Source organism: Abramis brama, assembly GCF_963993115.1.
Source record: "Abramis brama genome assembly, chromosome: 9".
NCBI lineage: Eukaryota > Metazoa > Chordata > Actinopteri > Cypriniformes > Leuciscidae > Abramis > Abramis brama.
Window position 1 is genome coordinate 38,365,545 of NC_139971.1, and position 19,470 is coordinate 38,385,014.

Below are 19,470 nucleotides of genomic sequence, written 5' to 3' on the forward strand. Positions count from 1 at the left end.
TTAAGTCTCGATTTAACAAGGTAACAGATCTTTTTCATGTATTGTGACGTATATCAAGTAAAATGGATTGTTGAAAAAAAGACGTAGGGTGGGATTTGACTCTATCCATCGTTTTTCTTTATTGAATGGAGGCAGATCTGAATGCTAACTTGCAATCAATGTCTGTTTCAGCAGAAGATTGAGTTTTGACATTTTTATTAAAAATTACAATGCATGTTTACATTGAAAAAAAGAAAAGAAAGAAAAACCAGCATATTGGAATGAAAAAACACGTTCTGTGTGGAAGCAGTTTTCAGTTTCGGACCCAGCCAGTGACTTTTCTTTTCTCCGAGCAGAGCTCAAGAGCACCTGTATTGTTTATTTATTCATTGATCAATTACATTTCCAGATCATTCTGTCTCTCTTTCATTGATATATATATATATATATATATATATTTCCCATCCTGTGCTCAGTCTATCTCTCCCTCCAACAACACTGCACATCCTGTGACAGAGACAGGCAGAGATTCAAAAAGAGTAGGTTCGCTCTTTTTACCCCTCCCTTCCTCCCCCCCCCCCCCCCCCCCTCCCCGTGAGTGTGTGCAGAGGTACGTCAGAGCAGAAGACTGGTGTGTGTGTGTGTGAGGAAACAGGAGCGTCGGAGATAGGAGACTCCACACAGACAGCAAAATCACGATGCTTACGCCTTTGCCTGCTTCAACGGCGAAACGTGTTGGTTTTACCTATTCTGTGTTTTGACGTCCACGGAGCTCTGAAACCCTCTCTGCTGCTCACTCCTGAGAAATGGATGAGATTTAGATCCTGGAACTATTGCATTGGGGCTCTTCTCGGGACTCTTTCCTTTTACCCGGACTGATTCTTTCCATTTCTTGCGTTGTTTTCCTCTCCTTCATGAAGCCTGCGTTTACTTTGCTATTAAACTGAAAGCAAACAGAACTGGGCTTTCTGTAAGTGTCAGTCATCCAGTCATTCGTTTGGAAGTTTGGAGCTGTTTGGATTAAAGATGTGGAGCCAGTCAGGATATTCCAACCAATACCAACCTCATCCCGCTCACCCCTTTTACCATGTACCGTACCGGTGGGTTGGCCTTCCTCTTTTATTTTAGATCACATTGAATGTTAATGATGAAGTATTTGAATTGGATTTTGGCAACTTTCATTTTCCTCTTCCTGTAATGGGGAGTGTCCACAGAATCCTTCCCGAGGGGTCATTTCAGGATGGATCTGCCTGGCTGTTGATGCTGAAACCGTTTGGCAGGTTTTAGTTGGATAAAACTAGATTAAATCGAAATCACGTGTGTCTGTGGCAGGGATTACACTGCGGTGGGAATGAATGAGAACTGCTTTATTTATGTCAAGGCATTGTGGAATTCCAACAGGTCCTGTTGAACTGGCAAGTTGAGTGAGTTCTGTTGAAGGGAAGACGTGATGCATTAAAACATGTCATAAATACTCTCTGTGAAGGTGTATTGTGTGCTCCACAATCTGACCGCATACCTTCATATTTTGTTGTCCTCCTAACTGACGGTTTTGTATTTCTTGAATACCAGCTGCAACATTCCAATCTACTTGCAAATACTTCTGCAAGTGTGTTTACTTTGAACTCTAACTCTTTCCTGATTGCTTAAAAAGAGATTGTTCTTTCATTATTTACTCATTGCAGGCTTTTGGCTCAGATGCATTTCTCAAGATTCAGTGGAAATACTACTCTTAGTGCAGTTGACTTATGTTTTTTGTGTACTTTCAGAGGCACAGCAGGGGTTGCTTTATTCCACTTCGCTTTGTTTTCAGCCGCATTTAGATAATTATGCCAAACCCATTATTGTGAGTTGCTTTTTTAACAACTTCTATCAGCATAATGTGTTTACTGTTCACTTTCCCTTGCTATAAAAAGTCAGAGTAACCTACATTTGTTTTTTAAAGCAGCCCTACTTCTCTAGCATTTGTTTAACCACCATATGAAAGTGCTTTGCTATTGATTCACCTGATAATGCTTTGCTGAAAGTGTTGCTTGGCTGATGTTGAGTAACAATTCATTTACTCTTCTCTTGGACTACAAGTTTGAGATTTGAGCTAAAGTTTTTGTTTCATTAAAGGGATAGTTCACCCAAAAAATGTACATTTTGTCACCATTTACTCTCTCTCAAGTTGTTCCAAACCTGTATGATTTTCTCTTTTCTGCTGAACACAAAATAAGATATTTAGTAGAATATGGGTAAGCAAACATTTGATGGACCCAATTGACTTCCATATGGAAAAAATATATACTATGGAAGTCAATGGAGCCCATCAACTGTTTGGTTTCTTCCATTCTTCAAAAAATCGTCTTTTGTGTTCAGCAGAAGAAAGAAATTCATACAGGTTTGGAACAACTTGAGGGTGAGTAAATGATGACATAATTTTCATTTTTGGATAATCTATCCCTTTAAGGCAGTGGTTCCCACACTTTTTCTGTTGGGCCCCCCTTTTGTAGAGAAAAATATTTTCAAGACCCCACCTAGATGCACCCACATAAAGACACTCTCAGACATGACCCTGCATACAAAATCCTATAGGATTTATTTGTAACATTGTAATTAATACAGTACTACAACTTCTCAACTTCAACAGGCTTCTCATTGTGTTTGTGATGTCAAGTCTTTAAATGGCATCTTAACTTGTTCAGCTTCATGCTGTCAGAATATTTTGAAGCACACAACACGCTTGTGTGGTCTCTCTTCAATACCACAGTTGTACTGGTGAATCCGAGAGCGAGATATGCCTCATTATTTTTTCTTGTCTCGAGGGTGTCTAAACTGGGCGTGACAAAATTACCGTTGCAAATCCATTTCTCCTTTGTGTCAGAAGTTGTGTGAGCATGTCAGAAATTTGTCATGTTGCATATTGCCGCTCCACATTCAGTGTAGACAAACTCACTGATTATAATTAGCCTAGAAATCTAGACGCACCCAAGCAGCAGCACATTTTATTTTGCCAAACTCTAAAAAACAACTCTAACTGGAACCAAACTCTAGTCAGGCCAATCACATCGTGTATAGAGTCGGTGGGCGGGCTTAACATAATGACGGCAGAGTTGCGGCAGTTCCGCGTGAATTCCCTGCTACTTGAAAACAAAGAAGAGCTGCTGCTGGCGAACAGCGGTCTTTCAAACCGGCTTTGGCCGCGATTCTGGAAGACTTGGAGTTAAGCTTTTCTTTGAGAAAAAAACAAAGAACGGCACTGAAGTCATTCTTAAAAAAGGAAGATGTGTTCGGAGTTTTGCCCACCGGATACGGCAAAAGTTTAATCTATCAACTAGCTCCGCTGGTGGGAAAACGCTCTGGGGTGCGTTTCCCGAAAGCATCGTTAGCCAACTATGGTCGCAAGTTCCCTCGTTATCAATAGAGTTCAATGGACATTGCGATGAACTTGCGACCATAGTTGGCCAACGATGCTTTCGGGAAACGCACCCCTGGTTGGTTATGGCGCTATCCTATTGCATGAAGAGGGAATATGAAAGACAACCGTTTATCCCGCCCCTCGGATTGAGCCCTGCCAATGGTGTGTTCCCGGACCCAATATCTTGATGTGGGTCTGGCTTGTCAGGCTAGATTAAAATGGGTTCTATCTGCTTTTGTCGCATAGCCCTGCTTGCATCTGGTATAGACACATTGTTTTGGTAGTTGTGCATTTAAAGTAGATTCATTGTCTGCTTTGTTTTTACCTGGCACTGGGAGTCCTTTCACAAATTTGGGAACCACTGGATTAAGGATTGTGTCATCTGAAGAGTAATCCGTTAAATTTTACTATCTGTTTGATTTTTCTAAATGGCTTGGTAAAAGTGACATATTTAGTGATTGTACGCTATAAATTGTCATGCATACATGCAATTAAAAAGTCCATAAATTGTAGCTAGCTTGAAATTGCAGAGATAAACTGAAACTGCCCATAAAACCATAAAACCCCTGCCCATAAAACTGTCGAGGAGTGGGGAGGGTTGCCACTTTTTGGTGTATCAACTCCTACAGATTATCTCATCTTTAACAATAGAATAACAGTCATTATAGTATTTGGTTTGCATTATGTTTATAACTCCATAAAATCTATATCGCAATGATCTGCTCTATTAAGTAGCACATTTATAGACATTTCAGATTCACATTTGTGTTAAGCTCCAGCATACCTGGATAAGGGGCTTGGAGAATGAATGGATGGATGCATTATTCTGAGCTCACACATAAAAGTTTTTATTGCACGGGGTTCCCTTCGACATGCAATTTATTCTGGTGTTACGCAGCACGTTTGAGCTTCAGCATGAACCAATGAGGTTTGTTCTCGTGCGTCAAGCAAGTTCGGATGAGCTTCTGTTTATGTTCAATGATCAGTGTTAAATGTTTTAAACAGCTCGATTCATATGGATCAGTTTTACGATCTCTTTATGAACTTTTTGAAGCGTCAAAGTGGTAGTTGCGTTGCTGTCAATGGAGGGACAGAAAGCTCTCAGATGAACGGAAGTCTTACGGGTTTGGGACGACATGAGGGTGAGTAATAAATTACAGAATTTTCATTTTTGGGTGAACTATCACTTTAAGGCCTCATTGTGTACTAATCTTTAAAAGTGAAAGTTCATGTTTAGAATAGATTTTTAGTCGGGAACACTTTAATGTGTAAGTGCACACGTCTTTGCATTAGCATGTATGTGGATGTGTGCAGCAGTTGTGGTTAAAATTGCAGCGAGTTGATTGGCTCACACAGAAGCTGTGAGTGAAAGAGCAGATTGTCTCGATTCAAGTCCTGATTAATTTGAACAGTTCTGTCGTGGACCTTTCCCGATCCCGTCCCCCGTCTCTCTCCCACCTCGCTTCCTGTCAACTCTACACTGTCCTGTCACAATAAAAGGCAAAAATCACCAAAAAAAACAATTTTAACAGTTTTGACCAGTCTGACCTCATTACTATTACATATAACTTGCCTGTACCTCCTAATTGATCAACAGTTTCATTAGTTCCTCATCTCACACCACGCATGACAAACACATCCACTCATAATCAATCAGTCAGTCTGTTAAGTGTACTAAACTGCTCTTTGATTTTCCTCTTGCAGTACTCAGAGACCTCTTCTGTATGCAGTGTAATATCAGAGCTGATAATAAATGCAGCTCTTCATGAAAAGATCCGGGCTCTGAGACAAAATCTACAGCAGTGTCTTTGGTGTGATTATCTGTGCCATTTACAAAAACGCAGAATTTGCGCAGGGAGCCCATCTGCTTCTCTAGCCTTGGCATGAACCAATCACATTCCAGCATGGGTCCCAGAGAGGCCATGCTGAGACCCCAAAAGAGGGCTAAAAAAAGTCCCACGCTCATCTGAGCTGGATCCTGCCTTTATAATTCTCGTTGTGCGGAGCCGTGATTTATCCAGCGCCGTCAGAAGATTGAGAGGATCAAAGATCATAGGGATGATCCAGATGTGTGGATATGTGATTTGTGAGAGCCTCAGACTCATTCGTGTCTCTTTCTCTGTGATGAGTGGATGTCTAGCCAATGAACTGGAACATTTTTATTTCTGTGAGAGGACATTAGATGTTACAGCAAGGGATATTGTCAGTCTTGAATCCACTAAGGGCTAAAAAAAAAAAAAAAATGCTTGGAAACTGTTTTCAGAGCTGCTTGGGACTGAACCATTCAAGGTATTGAGCAGTTAAGCTTTTTATTGGTTAAAAGGAAGCTGCTGGGAATTTTAGTAGTGATGTCATATATCATGTGACCTGAGAGGAAGACGGATTGCCATGAATGCATTGCACCATATATTTGTCATATGTTCTGCTTGCTTTAGTGTTGCGTTCCAGTAAAAATACATAGACATCTTGTACATTTAAAGTAAATTTGACTCAGATAATGTGTTATGATACTTTTTTCAGAGTATATATAGAGAATTAATTAATTTTAATTTAATATATTCTCAATATTTCACAATTTTACTGCATTTTTGCTCAAATAAATGCCTTGGTAAAGCGTAAGAGGCTTGTTTCAAAAACAAAAAAAATTGTAAATTGTAAATTTTACTTGCAGAAAAGATATTTTTACTGAAAAACAAGGCAAATAATAATAATAATAATTCATCTCCTCATTCTCTAAACGTCTCACGCCTTAGTCTAAATGGCTTGTCTGACATTTAAATGTCGCTTTTCAACAAGGGACTCAAATAGCAGCAAAGGTCTTGCTGACTGTGTCAGCGTGTGAATGTGTGCAATGCCTTTATTATTAATTCATGCTAGCCATTTATGAAGGTCTCTTATTGCTGCTGAAATTATGTTTCTCTCTTTAATTGGGATATCAATTATAATCTCTCTTAGCTTTGTGTGAAATGGAATGTAAATCTGGCATTGTGAAAGAGTCGAGGCCAGCAGCAGTTCAATCCCCATTTAAATGAATCTGAAGCCCTGCAAATATTGACACTGATGTGAATTGAGCTGTGCAGAATAATAAAATGTGCATCATCTGTCTTAGGAGGATGAGAGAGGTCTAAAAATAACTTTGGTGTGTGTGTGTGTGTGTGTGTGGATCAGCACCAGGTGTTTGGGTTCAGGGTCTGATACAATATAGTTCTCTTTCTGCCACATACAAGAACATGGATGAGACACCTACTTGTATTGCCTAAATACAAATATAATTCTCAAGAGAAAATATAAACAGACTTTGTTTACTCATACAGCAAAGCAGTGCTTCTTGAGGAGGGCACAGGGCTTTCATGAAGACCCGGAGAAATAGAGAGGGAGGGCTTATCGTAAATGTCTTGAATAATTTCAGATGTCATGGTGGGTGGTGAGAATTCCAATGTGTGAATATTTGAGAATAATGTTGCTTTATGCTACTGACCGTTTGTTAACCGCATACATTGAACAATCGTGGTGTTTTCTGGTACTTTTAGTAGGGTATAACAGGGCTAAAGGCACAAATGTGCTTTTTACTACTACCATAGTGTATGATTATGGAAAAATTGGGACACTGATTCAGCACATTTTGTGGGAAAATAATACAAATAATTTAGTTAAAGTAAAATTTAATACTTGTTCAAAACAAACACTTATTATAATATACTGTCATTAAAATGTTTATTTTAAAAATACAGAAATAATACTTTAAAATGGCTTTACAGTAGTAACAATAACTATTATATTTTATTATAAGTCATTTGAAATATAGTGGTTTCATTATAAATATGGTGATTATCTCTAAGGTGGACGGCCAATTTAATAAATTATATTAAATCTGAATCAAACCATGTTATGTCAACACCTGAAAAAGTCACCCTGCTGTTTTTATTGTCAATTATTGTGCCTTTAGCAGAACAGCTTTTTACCCCAAATACCATACTTTTCTGTGCGCTCTCAGCCAAAGTGCGCACACATAAAGCCGCCACTCAAACAGCTTGCGAGGGTCAAATTAAGTTCTTTTTCGCAGCTTTTTTACACTTAAACTAATAAACCTGCTGCTCTCTTAGTCATTATTGTTAATCAGACAATAAATGAAAAAGAGAAAATCACTCACTGCTCTTGACTGAACAACTTTAGTAGCTTTAATAAGGATTAGTCTATATTTAATTTACTGTAAAGTGTTATTTTGCATTTGATTATTAATTTTCTTACTTGAATACTACTGTTAGACCTACCTGGAAGCATAAAGCACTGATTATTTAATTTGTAGTTTTTATTGTATTGTATTTGTTTGTGCTACTGCTTTTTATTACATTTAGGTGAGATAATTGTAATTTCTTTTATAATGACCCCCAACCCATCCAAACTCCCCCTTCAAACCCCCCCATAGAGTCACCTATAAGGAAGTAAAATTCACCCCCTGCGCATTTAGCTCTATTGTACTCTACTGTTAGTGGAGTTTGCAATGAAAATGGCACTCGAGGTCTGATTAGATTTGTTATGGCGAGATGAAAAATGTTGTAGTGGTGAGCGGGCGGTATAACTAAGTTGTTGGCTGAAGCAAGGCTGTGTGAGAGTAGTTATTGTGTTATTTCTTTAAACAATTAATCTGTGGAGCACAGTTCTCAATTCCCTGTAGCTTTGGGAAGTCTGACACATTTCTGCAAATCAGTTTCTTTTAAACAGATCTTAAAAATCTGATTTTAAACAGGTTTAAAAATTCTGGATTGCAGGAATGAGGCCTAACGTTATAAAACCATCAGGAATGTAAGTTGGGAGCAGGTGGAAAGTCCTATAGGGTGCAAGATGGACAAATCTGTCCCACACAGACCAAAGTGTTGCTCGTTTCTGTTTATGAGAATAATACGATATTTCAAAGCCTGTATTTAAAACAAACATAAATTCATTATTGCAATTCTTCTATACATTGTTTGTATAATTTCCTTATTTTCATTATTGAACTGTATGAATCAATGAGATAACTAACATGCATGTGCATATACAAAAAATGTTATTCTATTATAACACTTATATCTTGCGTCAGATACTTTTACTTTGGATTACTACAGTTTAAGCTGTTTATTTTAATTTATTCTGTTCAGTAAGTTTTTTTTTTTTAAAGAAATATACTTTTGTACAGTAAGGATGCAATAAAAAGTGGCATTAAAGACATTTATAATGTTGCAAAAGATTTGTATTTCAAATAAATGCTGTTCTTTTGAGCTTTCTATTCATCAAATAATCCTAAAAAAATTTGTATCATGTTTTCGACTAAAATATTAAGCAGCACAACTGTTTTCAACATTGATAATAGTAAATGATTTATGAATGACACTGGATGACTGAGTAATGGTTATATTAAAATAGAAAACAATTTATTTAAAATGTTACAAAAGCCATTATTTTAAAACAAAATAATTAAATAAAACAATTATTTTAATAATATTTCTCAATAAAAAATTACACAATTTTACAGTATTTTTGATCAAATAATTGCAGCCATTGTGAACCTTGGAGACTTCTTTTAAAAACATGAAAACATTTGCGTAAATGTTTTTGAAATACAATTTTTTTTGTATGTTCGTAACTTAAAAATCAACATGAAAACATGCCTTGATTATATTCAACTAGATTTTCACTGTATTTTATGGTTCCTCAGACCAAATGGTCTATGTGTAATAAACTGTAGCATCCAATTTAGTAAAAATATAAATATTGAAATCACCTATCCCAACGTTGAATTGACTGGGTTTATCCTTTGACCTTATTATTTAACCAACAAATGCTTAAAAATGACCTGTGACCTTCATTCTCAAACGCCTGAATATTTTTGCTATTTTTGGGAGCCACATTTAGACAGGTTAATCCTAGAGTCAAGTCCGCATGACTCATCATGCAAACAAACATTCAGTGACCAGGGATATTACAATATCACACATCTTTAGTTGAACATAATCTGCCCTTCCTCTCTCTCTGTGTGTGTGTGTGTGTGTGTGTGTGTGGGCTTGAATGCAGTGACTCATACGGGCAGCAGATTGAATCAAGGGGGAACAATAGATTTGAGCAGAACAAATAGTCAGGAAAAGGCATGGATCAAAGAGCCTGTTTTATTACCTGTTTCCTGCCTCATTTTACCTTCAGTCGGCCATGACAGCAGCACTCTTTATTCTTCTGACATCCTTCTCAATGACAAAACAACATCTCTTACAGAGAGGAAGGGCCACACCGCTGCTGGAGCCTATTTTAAACTGAGATCCATGTTTCCTCTGGCCTCAGTGGACCTCCGCCTCTGCTTTTACTTCAGACATCAAGTAGCAGTTTTATGCAGCTCAACAGCACCAGTAAATAAATGAGGAATATGAACTCAAAGCTGCTCAATTAGATGTGGTATGCTTCTTCTTTCTTTTTTTACTCCGTTTACTCCTTCTGGGCTCCTTATCAGGGTTTTTCAAATCTGCAGCCACAAGTGCCAGCTGTTTTTCTAAGATAAATGCTAATAGGTTTCAAACTGTGTTTTGCATATGCTTGCTCTTAGGCTACACATTTGAAGATTCATCTTTTGTCCTTGACAAGTCTGTCTGCTTGTATGTTTTTCCGGTCACATTCACCGTTGTTTGGCGAATTTCCATGGCTGAAATCGAGCCGTTTTAATAGGTATCTTGCACAATTGCGAATTTCACTCTAGGGCAAAAGATTTCGCATTGGGTTTAAGTTGATCACACGAATTCGCCGTGTTGACCGACAGAAAGCTGCTTGGTTAGAAAGTGGCTGCGTGTCAATACTCTATTGAGAATAGTTGTTTCCATCCACCAATTTTTATACAAATCTTAGGATATATCGCATAAAAAACGCTAGATGGAAAGGACAATATGCACATCAATTCTAAAAATGCACATTAAACGCTTAAAAACTCTCAATGCGCAAGTTATGTTTTTTATTTTCTGTTGGAACTAGGGAGCGGTGGAACGGCATAACTGGACTAACCAGCTGTTCAGTGTCATTGCACAGCATCTCAAATGTTGGTTTAGTTATTCACATGATAGCGTTCACAAACACCAGCATCCGAAAACAAGATAACATGACAGTGTTTATTGCGTTTCGTCTGTGTTCTGAGGTGCAAGTAATCTATGATGTGTGAAAAGTGCCACAGTGGCTTCCACGATTGCAGCAACTTTGTTTTATTACAGATAATTTGCACCAAATTTCCCAGGGTGTGACAATTTTGTTCTCTTGAACACATTTTTTTGTGATATTCCAATTTTGTGCACAAGTTAAAGTTGCAACCTTGGATGGAAATATAGATAGTGGATAATGGACTTTTTTTTTGCCAACTGAACTTTTGCCGAAATTTCACTAATATCACTGCAACCTTTTACCCTGGTAATCCAGAGTTCTCGCGAGAGCACATGCTGAATTTGCTCAGCGAGTTACTCTGGTGTCGAACAATGATGCTCATTAAATATGCCCTTGTATCCGAGCTGCACCAATCACATCGGGTTATCTGATATAGGCGGGCCAGAGGCGAGATGACGACAGCGCTGTGACGTCGAAGTCATTAGTAAACATTGCAAGATGGCTATGGATGAACACTATTTGTTTGAAACGGCTTTGGCCGCTACAATGAACGAGTTAGACTTGGCTTTTTATCTAAAGCAGGAACAGAAGACGGCGCTCGAATCGTTCCTTTGCAAGAAGGACGTTTTTGCTGTTTTGCCGACCGGATACGGTAAGAGTCGAATCTACCAGTTAGCTCCGCTGGTAGCTAAGCGTATGGGGTTTATTGTTGTGATTGGTCGTAGTGTTATCCAATTGCGTGCAGTGAGATTTTCAAATGCACGCTTGGTGCCGCCCCTCGAGCTGGCCGATTTTCATTAGTCGACGCCAGACCATTAATCTTTTAGATTTAGGTCTGGATTTCCAGGCTAGCAACCTTTAGTCTTAAATGCAAAAAAATAAAAATAAATCATAACTCTGCCAGTGGCACATTTTCTCACTGTCTTCAGAAAATATAAAAATCTAGTTTATTTCCTCATTCTGAAGATGCCACAAAGTATCTTGATTGATAATGGCAATATGTCATCAAAACAGATATTTCAATATTTTTTAAATAATGATGGATCACTGAGAGTGAGATTCTGGCGTAGAGTTTGCCTTAGGAATTAAAATGCAAATTGGGCTAGAAATTAATCCTGGAAGCCAAAATGACAGCACACACACATTGCATTTTTATGCAAATTAAGAGGAGTTAGTTATAGGATCTTCATTTAGAGATTTTTTCCTTCTGATAAGTAACTGAACAAATTTGTTTCCATAGAATTATTCTACTATATATAAGGATGTTTGTTCAGATGTATTAATAAATATTGATAAAAGGTGAAACGTTGTTCCAGAAGAGAACTAACAAACTCTTTAATCTGTTAACCAGCGTAACAGGTCAATCCAGTTTATTTGGTTATGTTGCTTTACATGTCATTTGAATACCGTGTCGTCAGAGTAATTCTGTGTACACTCAACCGCTCTTCCGTCATAGTTTAACGTTCCCATGACTTGTCAGGTTCACTGAAATGTGATCCGTGATTAGAGCGAAAGAGATATTCTCACAGTTGGAATTGGACAAGAGTTGTGTCGTTTACCTCTCACTTTTTGGTATGTTTTTGAGATAACGTAAATTAAGTAAAGAGTGTCTTGAATTTGAATACAGTGTGATTTTTTTTTTTTTGGATTGATTAAGAAGTGATTCATTTATTTATACATTCTATATTTCACTCACCGCTCAGATAGCAAGATCGCTCTCAAGACACAATATTCAGAAAGTATTGACAAAGGATTACCTTTATACTTTCTCTGTCAATGCCTTTCGAGGCTCAGTTTGCCTAATAATCTCACTTGTTGGATAATCTCATTTCCTCAGACGTCTGAGCTATTGAATTTCCTGATTTCTGATTTCCTGAGGTGAAGGAGGCTTGTGAATTACTTCTGACGCCATAGACAGCAAGAGACAGTGGTTTGCATAATAACATCAGGGTGAGAAAGTTAATTGAAAAGACCTTTTGAACCTTTCATTTTTATTCAATATCATGTACCAGAATCCTACAAAAGCAAAATAATTAAAAAAAGAATCCCATTTCTATTTCATTCACCTTTTAAAGATCTGCTTGTTCCATTGATTTTTGATCAGAGGTCATTGGAAACCAGGATTTCACAAACCTGATTCAAACTAAGTTGGCTTCTAGTTAAAAGTGATACATATTCATTAGTGTTGTCATAAATATAGATTTTTCGTTGCATATAGATTCTGAATATCTGAAACCGTATCGACACACTGGTATCAGCTTCTCACCGCAGTGTGTATTTTATTTAAAGTCGGCATGAAACGAAAATGTTCTTCTCTTTTTGTGACGTTTGAAATAGCTTCTCGAACAAGATTTTTTTATTTTTTTTGGATTATAAGTAGCTGATATTATACCTAATTGTTAAATGAGAGCACAGTACTAAAAGCATGTGAAAGTGACCTCTTATTCCAGCGTTGTTTATCCTTTCGTGATTCATCTTCTTTTTGATCCCTCTTGCATTTTCCTCTCTCCAGTGTCCCGCCTCTCCCGACTGTCGCAATCGATTTTGGAGATAAGCAGCCTTCAAAGTCTCATCGCATGCTGCCAGAAATCTCCACGCTGCATGATGGATTACGTCAAATTGCCATCTATATTTATCCGAGTTTGTGACAGCTTATTGATGCCTCTATCAAAAGGCAGGATGTAAAACAGACAATAACTGAGATAAGTGGGCCGACCAATGAAGATCAAAATTCGTGCCATATAGCCGCTTAAATTGTAGTCATATTCAGGATATGATGCTAAAGACGTCTTTTTTATTGAACTTTTCTTTGATACTGAACAGATTGCTCTTTATCTTTGCCTTTGGAGAGCTTTTCCATCTCATGCCTCTCAGAGAGGTCATTGGCCTGACAGTTGAAGTGGCTTTTCCATGTCATCTCCAGGGTTACTGACTGTCTGATAAGCTTTTTGAGGTTTGAGAAAGTTTGACCCAACACACTGAAGCCCGCTATCAGGATCTTAAATATTGAATGTAGCCATATTTAAGCAGGACTGTATAAATCTAGCCCGCAATTAGGGCTGGGGTGCGTTTCCCGAAAGCATCGTTGGCCAACTATGGTCGCAAGTTCATCGCAATGTCCATTGAACTCTATTGGTAACGAGGGAACTTGCGACCATAGTTGGCTAACGATGCTTTCGGGAAACGCACCCCTGGGCGATGCATCGAATATGTGACCCTGGATCACAAAACCAGTCATAAGTCGCACGGGTATATTTGTGGCAATAGCCAACAATACATTGTATGGGTCAAAATTATCAATTTTTCTTTTATGCCAAAAATCATTAGGATATTAAGTAAAGATCATGTTCCATGAAGATATTTTGTAAATTTCCTACCGTAAATATATATAAAACATTTATTTTTGTGAGTGAATGAAGCACAATCGCGAACATAAATGGACAACTTTAAAGGCGATTTTCTCAATGTTTTGCACCCTCAGTTTCCAGATTTTCAAGTAGTTGTATCACAGCCAAATATTGTCCTATCCTAACAAACTATACATCAATGGAAAGCTTATTTATTCAGCTTTCATATAATGTATAAATCTCAATTTCAAAAAATCTACCCATATGACTGGTTTTGTGGTCCAGGGTCACATATTGGCAATATTATCACAATATCACAAATATCGGGAAAATGTTAAAAGTTTAGTTTATAAAGACAGTAAGCCAATTTCACTCGGAAAAAAAACGAGTGAAATTGGCTTACTGTCTTTATAAACTAAACTTTTAACATTTTCCCAATATTTGTGATAGTGTGATAATCATGTCTTTTTCATGGGGCCAAAAATCAGCTTTTTAAATTATTCCATATATTATATATTAAATATATTAAACATTATTGATTTTTCACGAGAGTGACAGCTGATAGGCTGTTGCTTTCAAGGTTTTTACTTTTGTTCATTTAGTTAAAAACGGTAAGCGATCACTAAACTGTTTTGCCGTAAAATATTGAATATTGTCAAATTTTCAGAATAGAACTGTGCATTAAGACTTTGACACATTGAGTGTAAATGCAAACTAATAGACCCGCCATTTTTTCTATGTAATGTGTTTTTATGTTATTCTAAGCACTCACTTTGTTGTTGCAACAACCTTAACATTTTGTTGGGAGATAATTTTCTCCATATTTTTGTTTAAGATTTTAAATGCTACTTTTGTGTTCATTTAGTAAAAAAACAGTAAGTGAATTTTAGATTATTTTTTCCAATAGTGTTGACTTTGAAATGCAAAAAATATATAGATATATTCAATATTGTCAAAATATTTGGAAAAATAATTATTTTTTAGCTATATCGCCCAGCCTTAGACTCAAGGTCATAGACTTTTAATAGCTTTTCTGTGTCCTTTCCCTGAGTAGAAACTCAATTTCAGTAAAAACGTGACCTCCTGTCTGTAGTCTCTCTGTGTCTGAGAGAGTTGAAGCATTTTGATGCAAAACGTGGCGTCCCATTTCATAGAGCCTCTTCCTACTCGGTCATTACTGCAAACACAATGCTGACAGCAAAATTACCTTTCCAATGACAGATTTAATAAGTAATCTGTTGGTGGAAATTTGCTCTTGAGGGACAAAACAGTTGGTATAGCCTAACTATGCAACAGCTGGCACTGAATGGATTGTGGTTATGATGAACAGTTTTGACAAAAAGACAAGGTATAGTATAACTTGTCGTTGCATTCCTTAACAGACATTTTCCTATAAAAAAACAAAGTGTACAAATCATGTTGCTTGTACTGTGAAAGCCAATACTAGGATTGATGGCACTCTCAGCTCCAGTTACGAGAGAGATGGCATAACTTGGCATACTTTAATTGATCCACTCCAGCAGCTGCTTATTTTTAGATACAATTGAGGCCTAGCTACATTTTCATTACGGGCCGCTCTATTCTTATTACCCTGCTGGCAGGTCTCAAGAGGACAAGTTTGGCTGCATCCCAGCTTTCTATTACATAGTGTACAATATTAATATATTGTGTGTACCAATGAAACAAGAATGAAACTTCCCTAGTCAATTTACTAGTATTTTTAGCTGCTATTATTGGTGTTCATCCATTAACAATGTTGTGACCAGTGACATGGGACTGGTTGGGGATGGGGATTTTTATCATTTTCTCCTTTCGAATACTGGATAGCTCAGTAAAATGATTATTTGGGGATAGGGCTGGGCGATAAAACTAATTATTGCAATATAATTTTCCTCGATATAATTATAGCAAATGTTTGATATAATGTTTATGCGCCAAAAGCAAAGGAAACGGCACTACTCGTTTCAACCACGCCACATGGACCATTTATCTGCTCAGATCAAACAGCAGTCTCGATCACGCGACCACTAAACAATTCTACGAATGTCTCAGTGATTTAAACTAGTTTAAACCAGATGAAACAGACAAACACGAGAAACATTGTGGCATGAACAATCCAGTTAGAAGGCTTTTCAATCTACAAATCGCCATCATTTACCATGGATTTACTGTAGTAACACTAACTGGCCGGCCAACATTGTATCTTACAGCGGCGCACTGGGAAATGGCCTGTCCGTCCCTGAACTGCACCATGTTATTGTGGCAGAAATGTGGTATATTCACATGAAATTTAAATATATTATTAATGTAGACATGTATAAAGGAGTATACTTACAGTATTTTTTTGTTATTAAGCTATAGCATTTGTGAATTTGTATTTATACACAAATGTATTTAGTTTTTTTTTTTCATAATGTTTCATGGTTTTACTATGAACGGCCACTGGTTAATTTTAATAAAAGTAGAGTCCTAACTCAAACAGTCAGAAGATTTAAATCCCTGTGAGGTTGTCTAAATTTTAATAGATGTTACTGTTTTACTGTATTTTCCGAGAATGAGTGTTTGACTAATAACACATGCAGAAGGGTCATTACTTCAGTTTTTTGGAGAGCTCTAGCGGCTCTCTTCAGGGGTCGCCTCTCAGCACCGTGACACTGACACAAGACACCACTACACCGCTGGCATTTTACCCTCCCAACCATACAAGACAGCTAGACACGCTAATGCCTGCGACAGAGGCAGAGCGCTGAAGCCGAACCAGTGACGAGACAGGTAAACAAAAGCCGGCTGCTATTCTGAAACACAGTATATGGCATCAGAGGGACGCTTATTGATTGTAAGTGGAGAACACCATTGTGAAAATGCTCTTACTGAAGTAATGGGGTCTCTTTAAGTATGGTTTTAGCTTACTGGTAAACAAGCTGTGCTGATGTGTTTTCTAAAGGAGATGTCACAGTGTAAAATGAAGTCTTGCTTTGGTTGAATTTTAACTAAGCTGGTTAACTCTGATGTGCTTCTGAGAAACGTGAGTTTAAGTTTAACTAAGAAGCTTTCAGTGTGACGGAAACTTGTTAGTCGAACACAAAAATGAAGCTACTCCATAAATCACTGTGCATGCTATAATGTTATATATTGATATATTAAATGACTCATTACTGTCATATGAAATGCTTTTGGCTGCTCAGTATGGCAGTAAATTACATGCTGACTCTGGGTCAGTGTGTGGGATTCTAACTGATTATCTAGTGTGATTCATTGTAATCAGGGGACCTGCATTAAATGTCAGAAGCTGAATCTCAGCCTTCTGTAAATTTCATCATTCTGTGTGATGTGAATGGGAATGACCTTGTCCCACTGAGAGAACCCTTTAAAATGCTTTTCGACCTGTTGCTAGTGTTTAAACACGGCTCATCTTAGCATTTTTAAATAGACACCACCTTTACACGCCAATCGAACAAATCAACATTTCAAGGCAATTCATTTTGCAGTGTCAAAACATGCCAGCTGGCTTGTGCCAAGCAATATAAAGACAAAGCTTTCACATTGGGGTAAATAGTCTGTTTAAATGAGGGATTGGTGCCTGACACATTTGACGTGCACTGCTTAGCTGGATATAGCCTTGCATCCTCAGATAAATGAATGCATTTGTATTTATAGTCGTTCTTGCCTTTCACTTGCAGTTTAGCTTGTGTTGTGCCAAGTTTGCTTGAGGGTCTAATGACCGGAAGACTATTATGACCACTTGAAGACTTCTACTCATCCTGACATTGATTCAGAGAGTCATCTTGTCGCAAATTGAAAAGAAACATCAAGGGCCCTATCTTGCACCCAGCGCAATTGACTTTGTACACCGACGCATGTATCATTCCTATTTTGCACCCGCGCAAAGCGCGCTTTTCCCTCCACAGAAGCACGTCGCTAAACTAGGGAATGAACTTGCGCTCCCTGGGCGGTTCAGCGCAAAAAAAGAGGCGTGTTCCGGCGCAAACAATCCCTGGTGCTATTTTACTGTTCCATAAAACAATTGCGCCACTGGCCAGAAAAAACCTAGTCTAAAGTCAGTGGCGCGTTGCGCGTTGTTCATTATGCTATTTTAAGGGCGCATGCTTGACCATAATGTATAGTGTGCACAACGCGCATACACTTTGATTCTCTAATCTAAACAGAAGCAGCAGTTTTCATTTTTGCAAATCATATTATTACAAACGATAGATAGATAGATAGATAGATAGATAGATAGATAGATAGATAGATAGATAGATAGATAGATAGATAGACAATTTATTATAAAAGCATACATCTAGCTTACACATTTACCCACATTATTATATACCTGTTTAACCGAAGTTAATTTGGGTGTGTTTCTCCATCCCCAATATCACTTCTCTCTTTTACGGCCGTGATGAGAGCGTTGCTCTCCTCGGCTGTGAACCGCTCCTGGCGCGCGCCTGGCAAATCCGCCGTTATAATAGCAATACGCCAAGGAAAAAGCGCATCTGCTCTTAAAGGGAATGTGAGATGACGATCTGATTGGTTTATTTCACGTTACGCCCAAACCACACCTATGAATAATGAAGCTACTTCAGACCAACCCATTTAAGATTTGTGCCTGGCGCAAAAGTCATTTATCCCGCCGGGAAAATAGCAACAGCGCTGAGACCCGCCCACAAAGTTACTTGCGCTTTGCGCTTTGACACTTGCGTTTCAGATCGTTAAAATAGGGCCCCAAGTGTGTCTGTGACATCTTTAAAAAAAACAGGTGACCAGAGACTAGTTACTAAGGGAAATCAAACAATCATCTTGCAGTATAAAGTCTGGTACACAATGCAGTTTGTTTTTAAGGATCGCTCAATTAGACAGAAAAATACATTCTGATTGACTTAGCAACTTATTTCTTGCTTCTACTCCATTTATTCATCTGAAAACGATTTTACCACAATAATGCACCAGCCATATCACGATTTCAGTTTTGCTTTAAACCTGCAGCCCTATCTAAATGTATAGGATAAGGTGGACAGGAGCTTTGGATGTGGCATGGAGTGTTTCTACTCGATCACATGAGACTAAACAGGTGTGGTGGTGATTATAGAGATCCGGGGGGCTCTTCTCAAGGATGCACGCCATGTTTGTGCACACAAATCCTTTACTTACCACAGGCTGTCAGCCAGAATTGTAAAGAGCTCCATTACCAACAACCGTAAAGCTTATATAGCCGCCGCAACCTGTGTGGCATCTCCATGCAGTGACTTATGGTCTTTAAATATATAGAAGCGACTGTCAAGGAAACAATGCGCTCTGACCTCACCTCTACCTCTCACCGCCTCGATGGAAGTGTAAAAGCATGTTGACTTCACATATTTACACTGTTGATGCAGCGTGTTCTTCTGCTGAAACGATGCCTTGTGACTTCAAAGCATTCCTGTTCAGATAGGGTCGGTTTATATCCATTTAAAAAATGGTTTATATTTTGAGAGAAAAAATAATACATACTCAGTTTTCATAATGCCAAGAAATGTCTTCTAGTTCTACACACTTTAAATCTGAGATAGAGCTTTTCTTGGCATGATTAATACAATATCCAAGGCTGAATTTCCACCGGCTCTTCAATGCAACAGTGCAGGGCTCATTCATACT

The 19,470-nt window shown here is 37.9% G+C and overlaps 1 protein-coding gene across 23 annotated transcripts in view; it reads left to right on the forward strand.

Moving 5' to 3' along the window:
• The window catches only part of plekha7a (pleckstrin homology domain containing, family A member 7a), a 91,787-nt gene that overhangs the window by 16,101 nt on the left and 56,216 nt on the right, over positions 1-19,470 (forward strand). For 8 of the 23 annotated variants that reach the window (XM_084124630.1, XM_084124634.1, XM_084124636.1 and 5 more), the window contains exon 1: positions 16,550-16,672. The exons of 7 other annotated variants lie outside the window; for them this stretch is intronic. Coding sequence is in view for 1 of the 16 variants with exons in the window: in XM_084124651.1 (XP_083980777.1) it covers positions 1,006-1,079 (74 nt within the window). In the remaining 15 variants the exon portion in view is untranslated. Of the gene's footprint in view, positions 1-596; positions 1,080-16,524; positions 16,673-19,470 lie in introns of those variants that run through there. 8 more of the 23 variants (XM_084124654.1, XM_084124633.1, XM_084124635.1 and 5 more) reach the window with 2 other exon arrangements.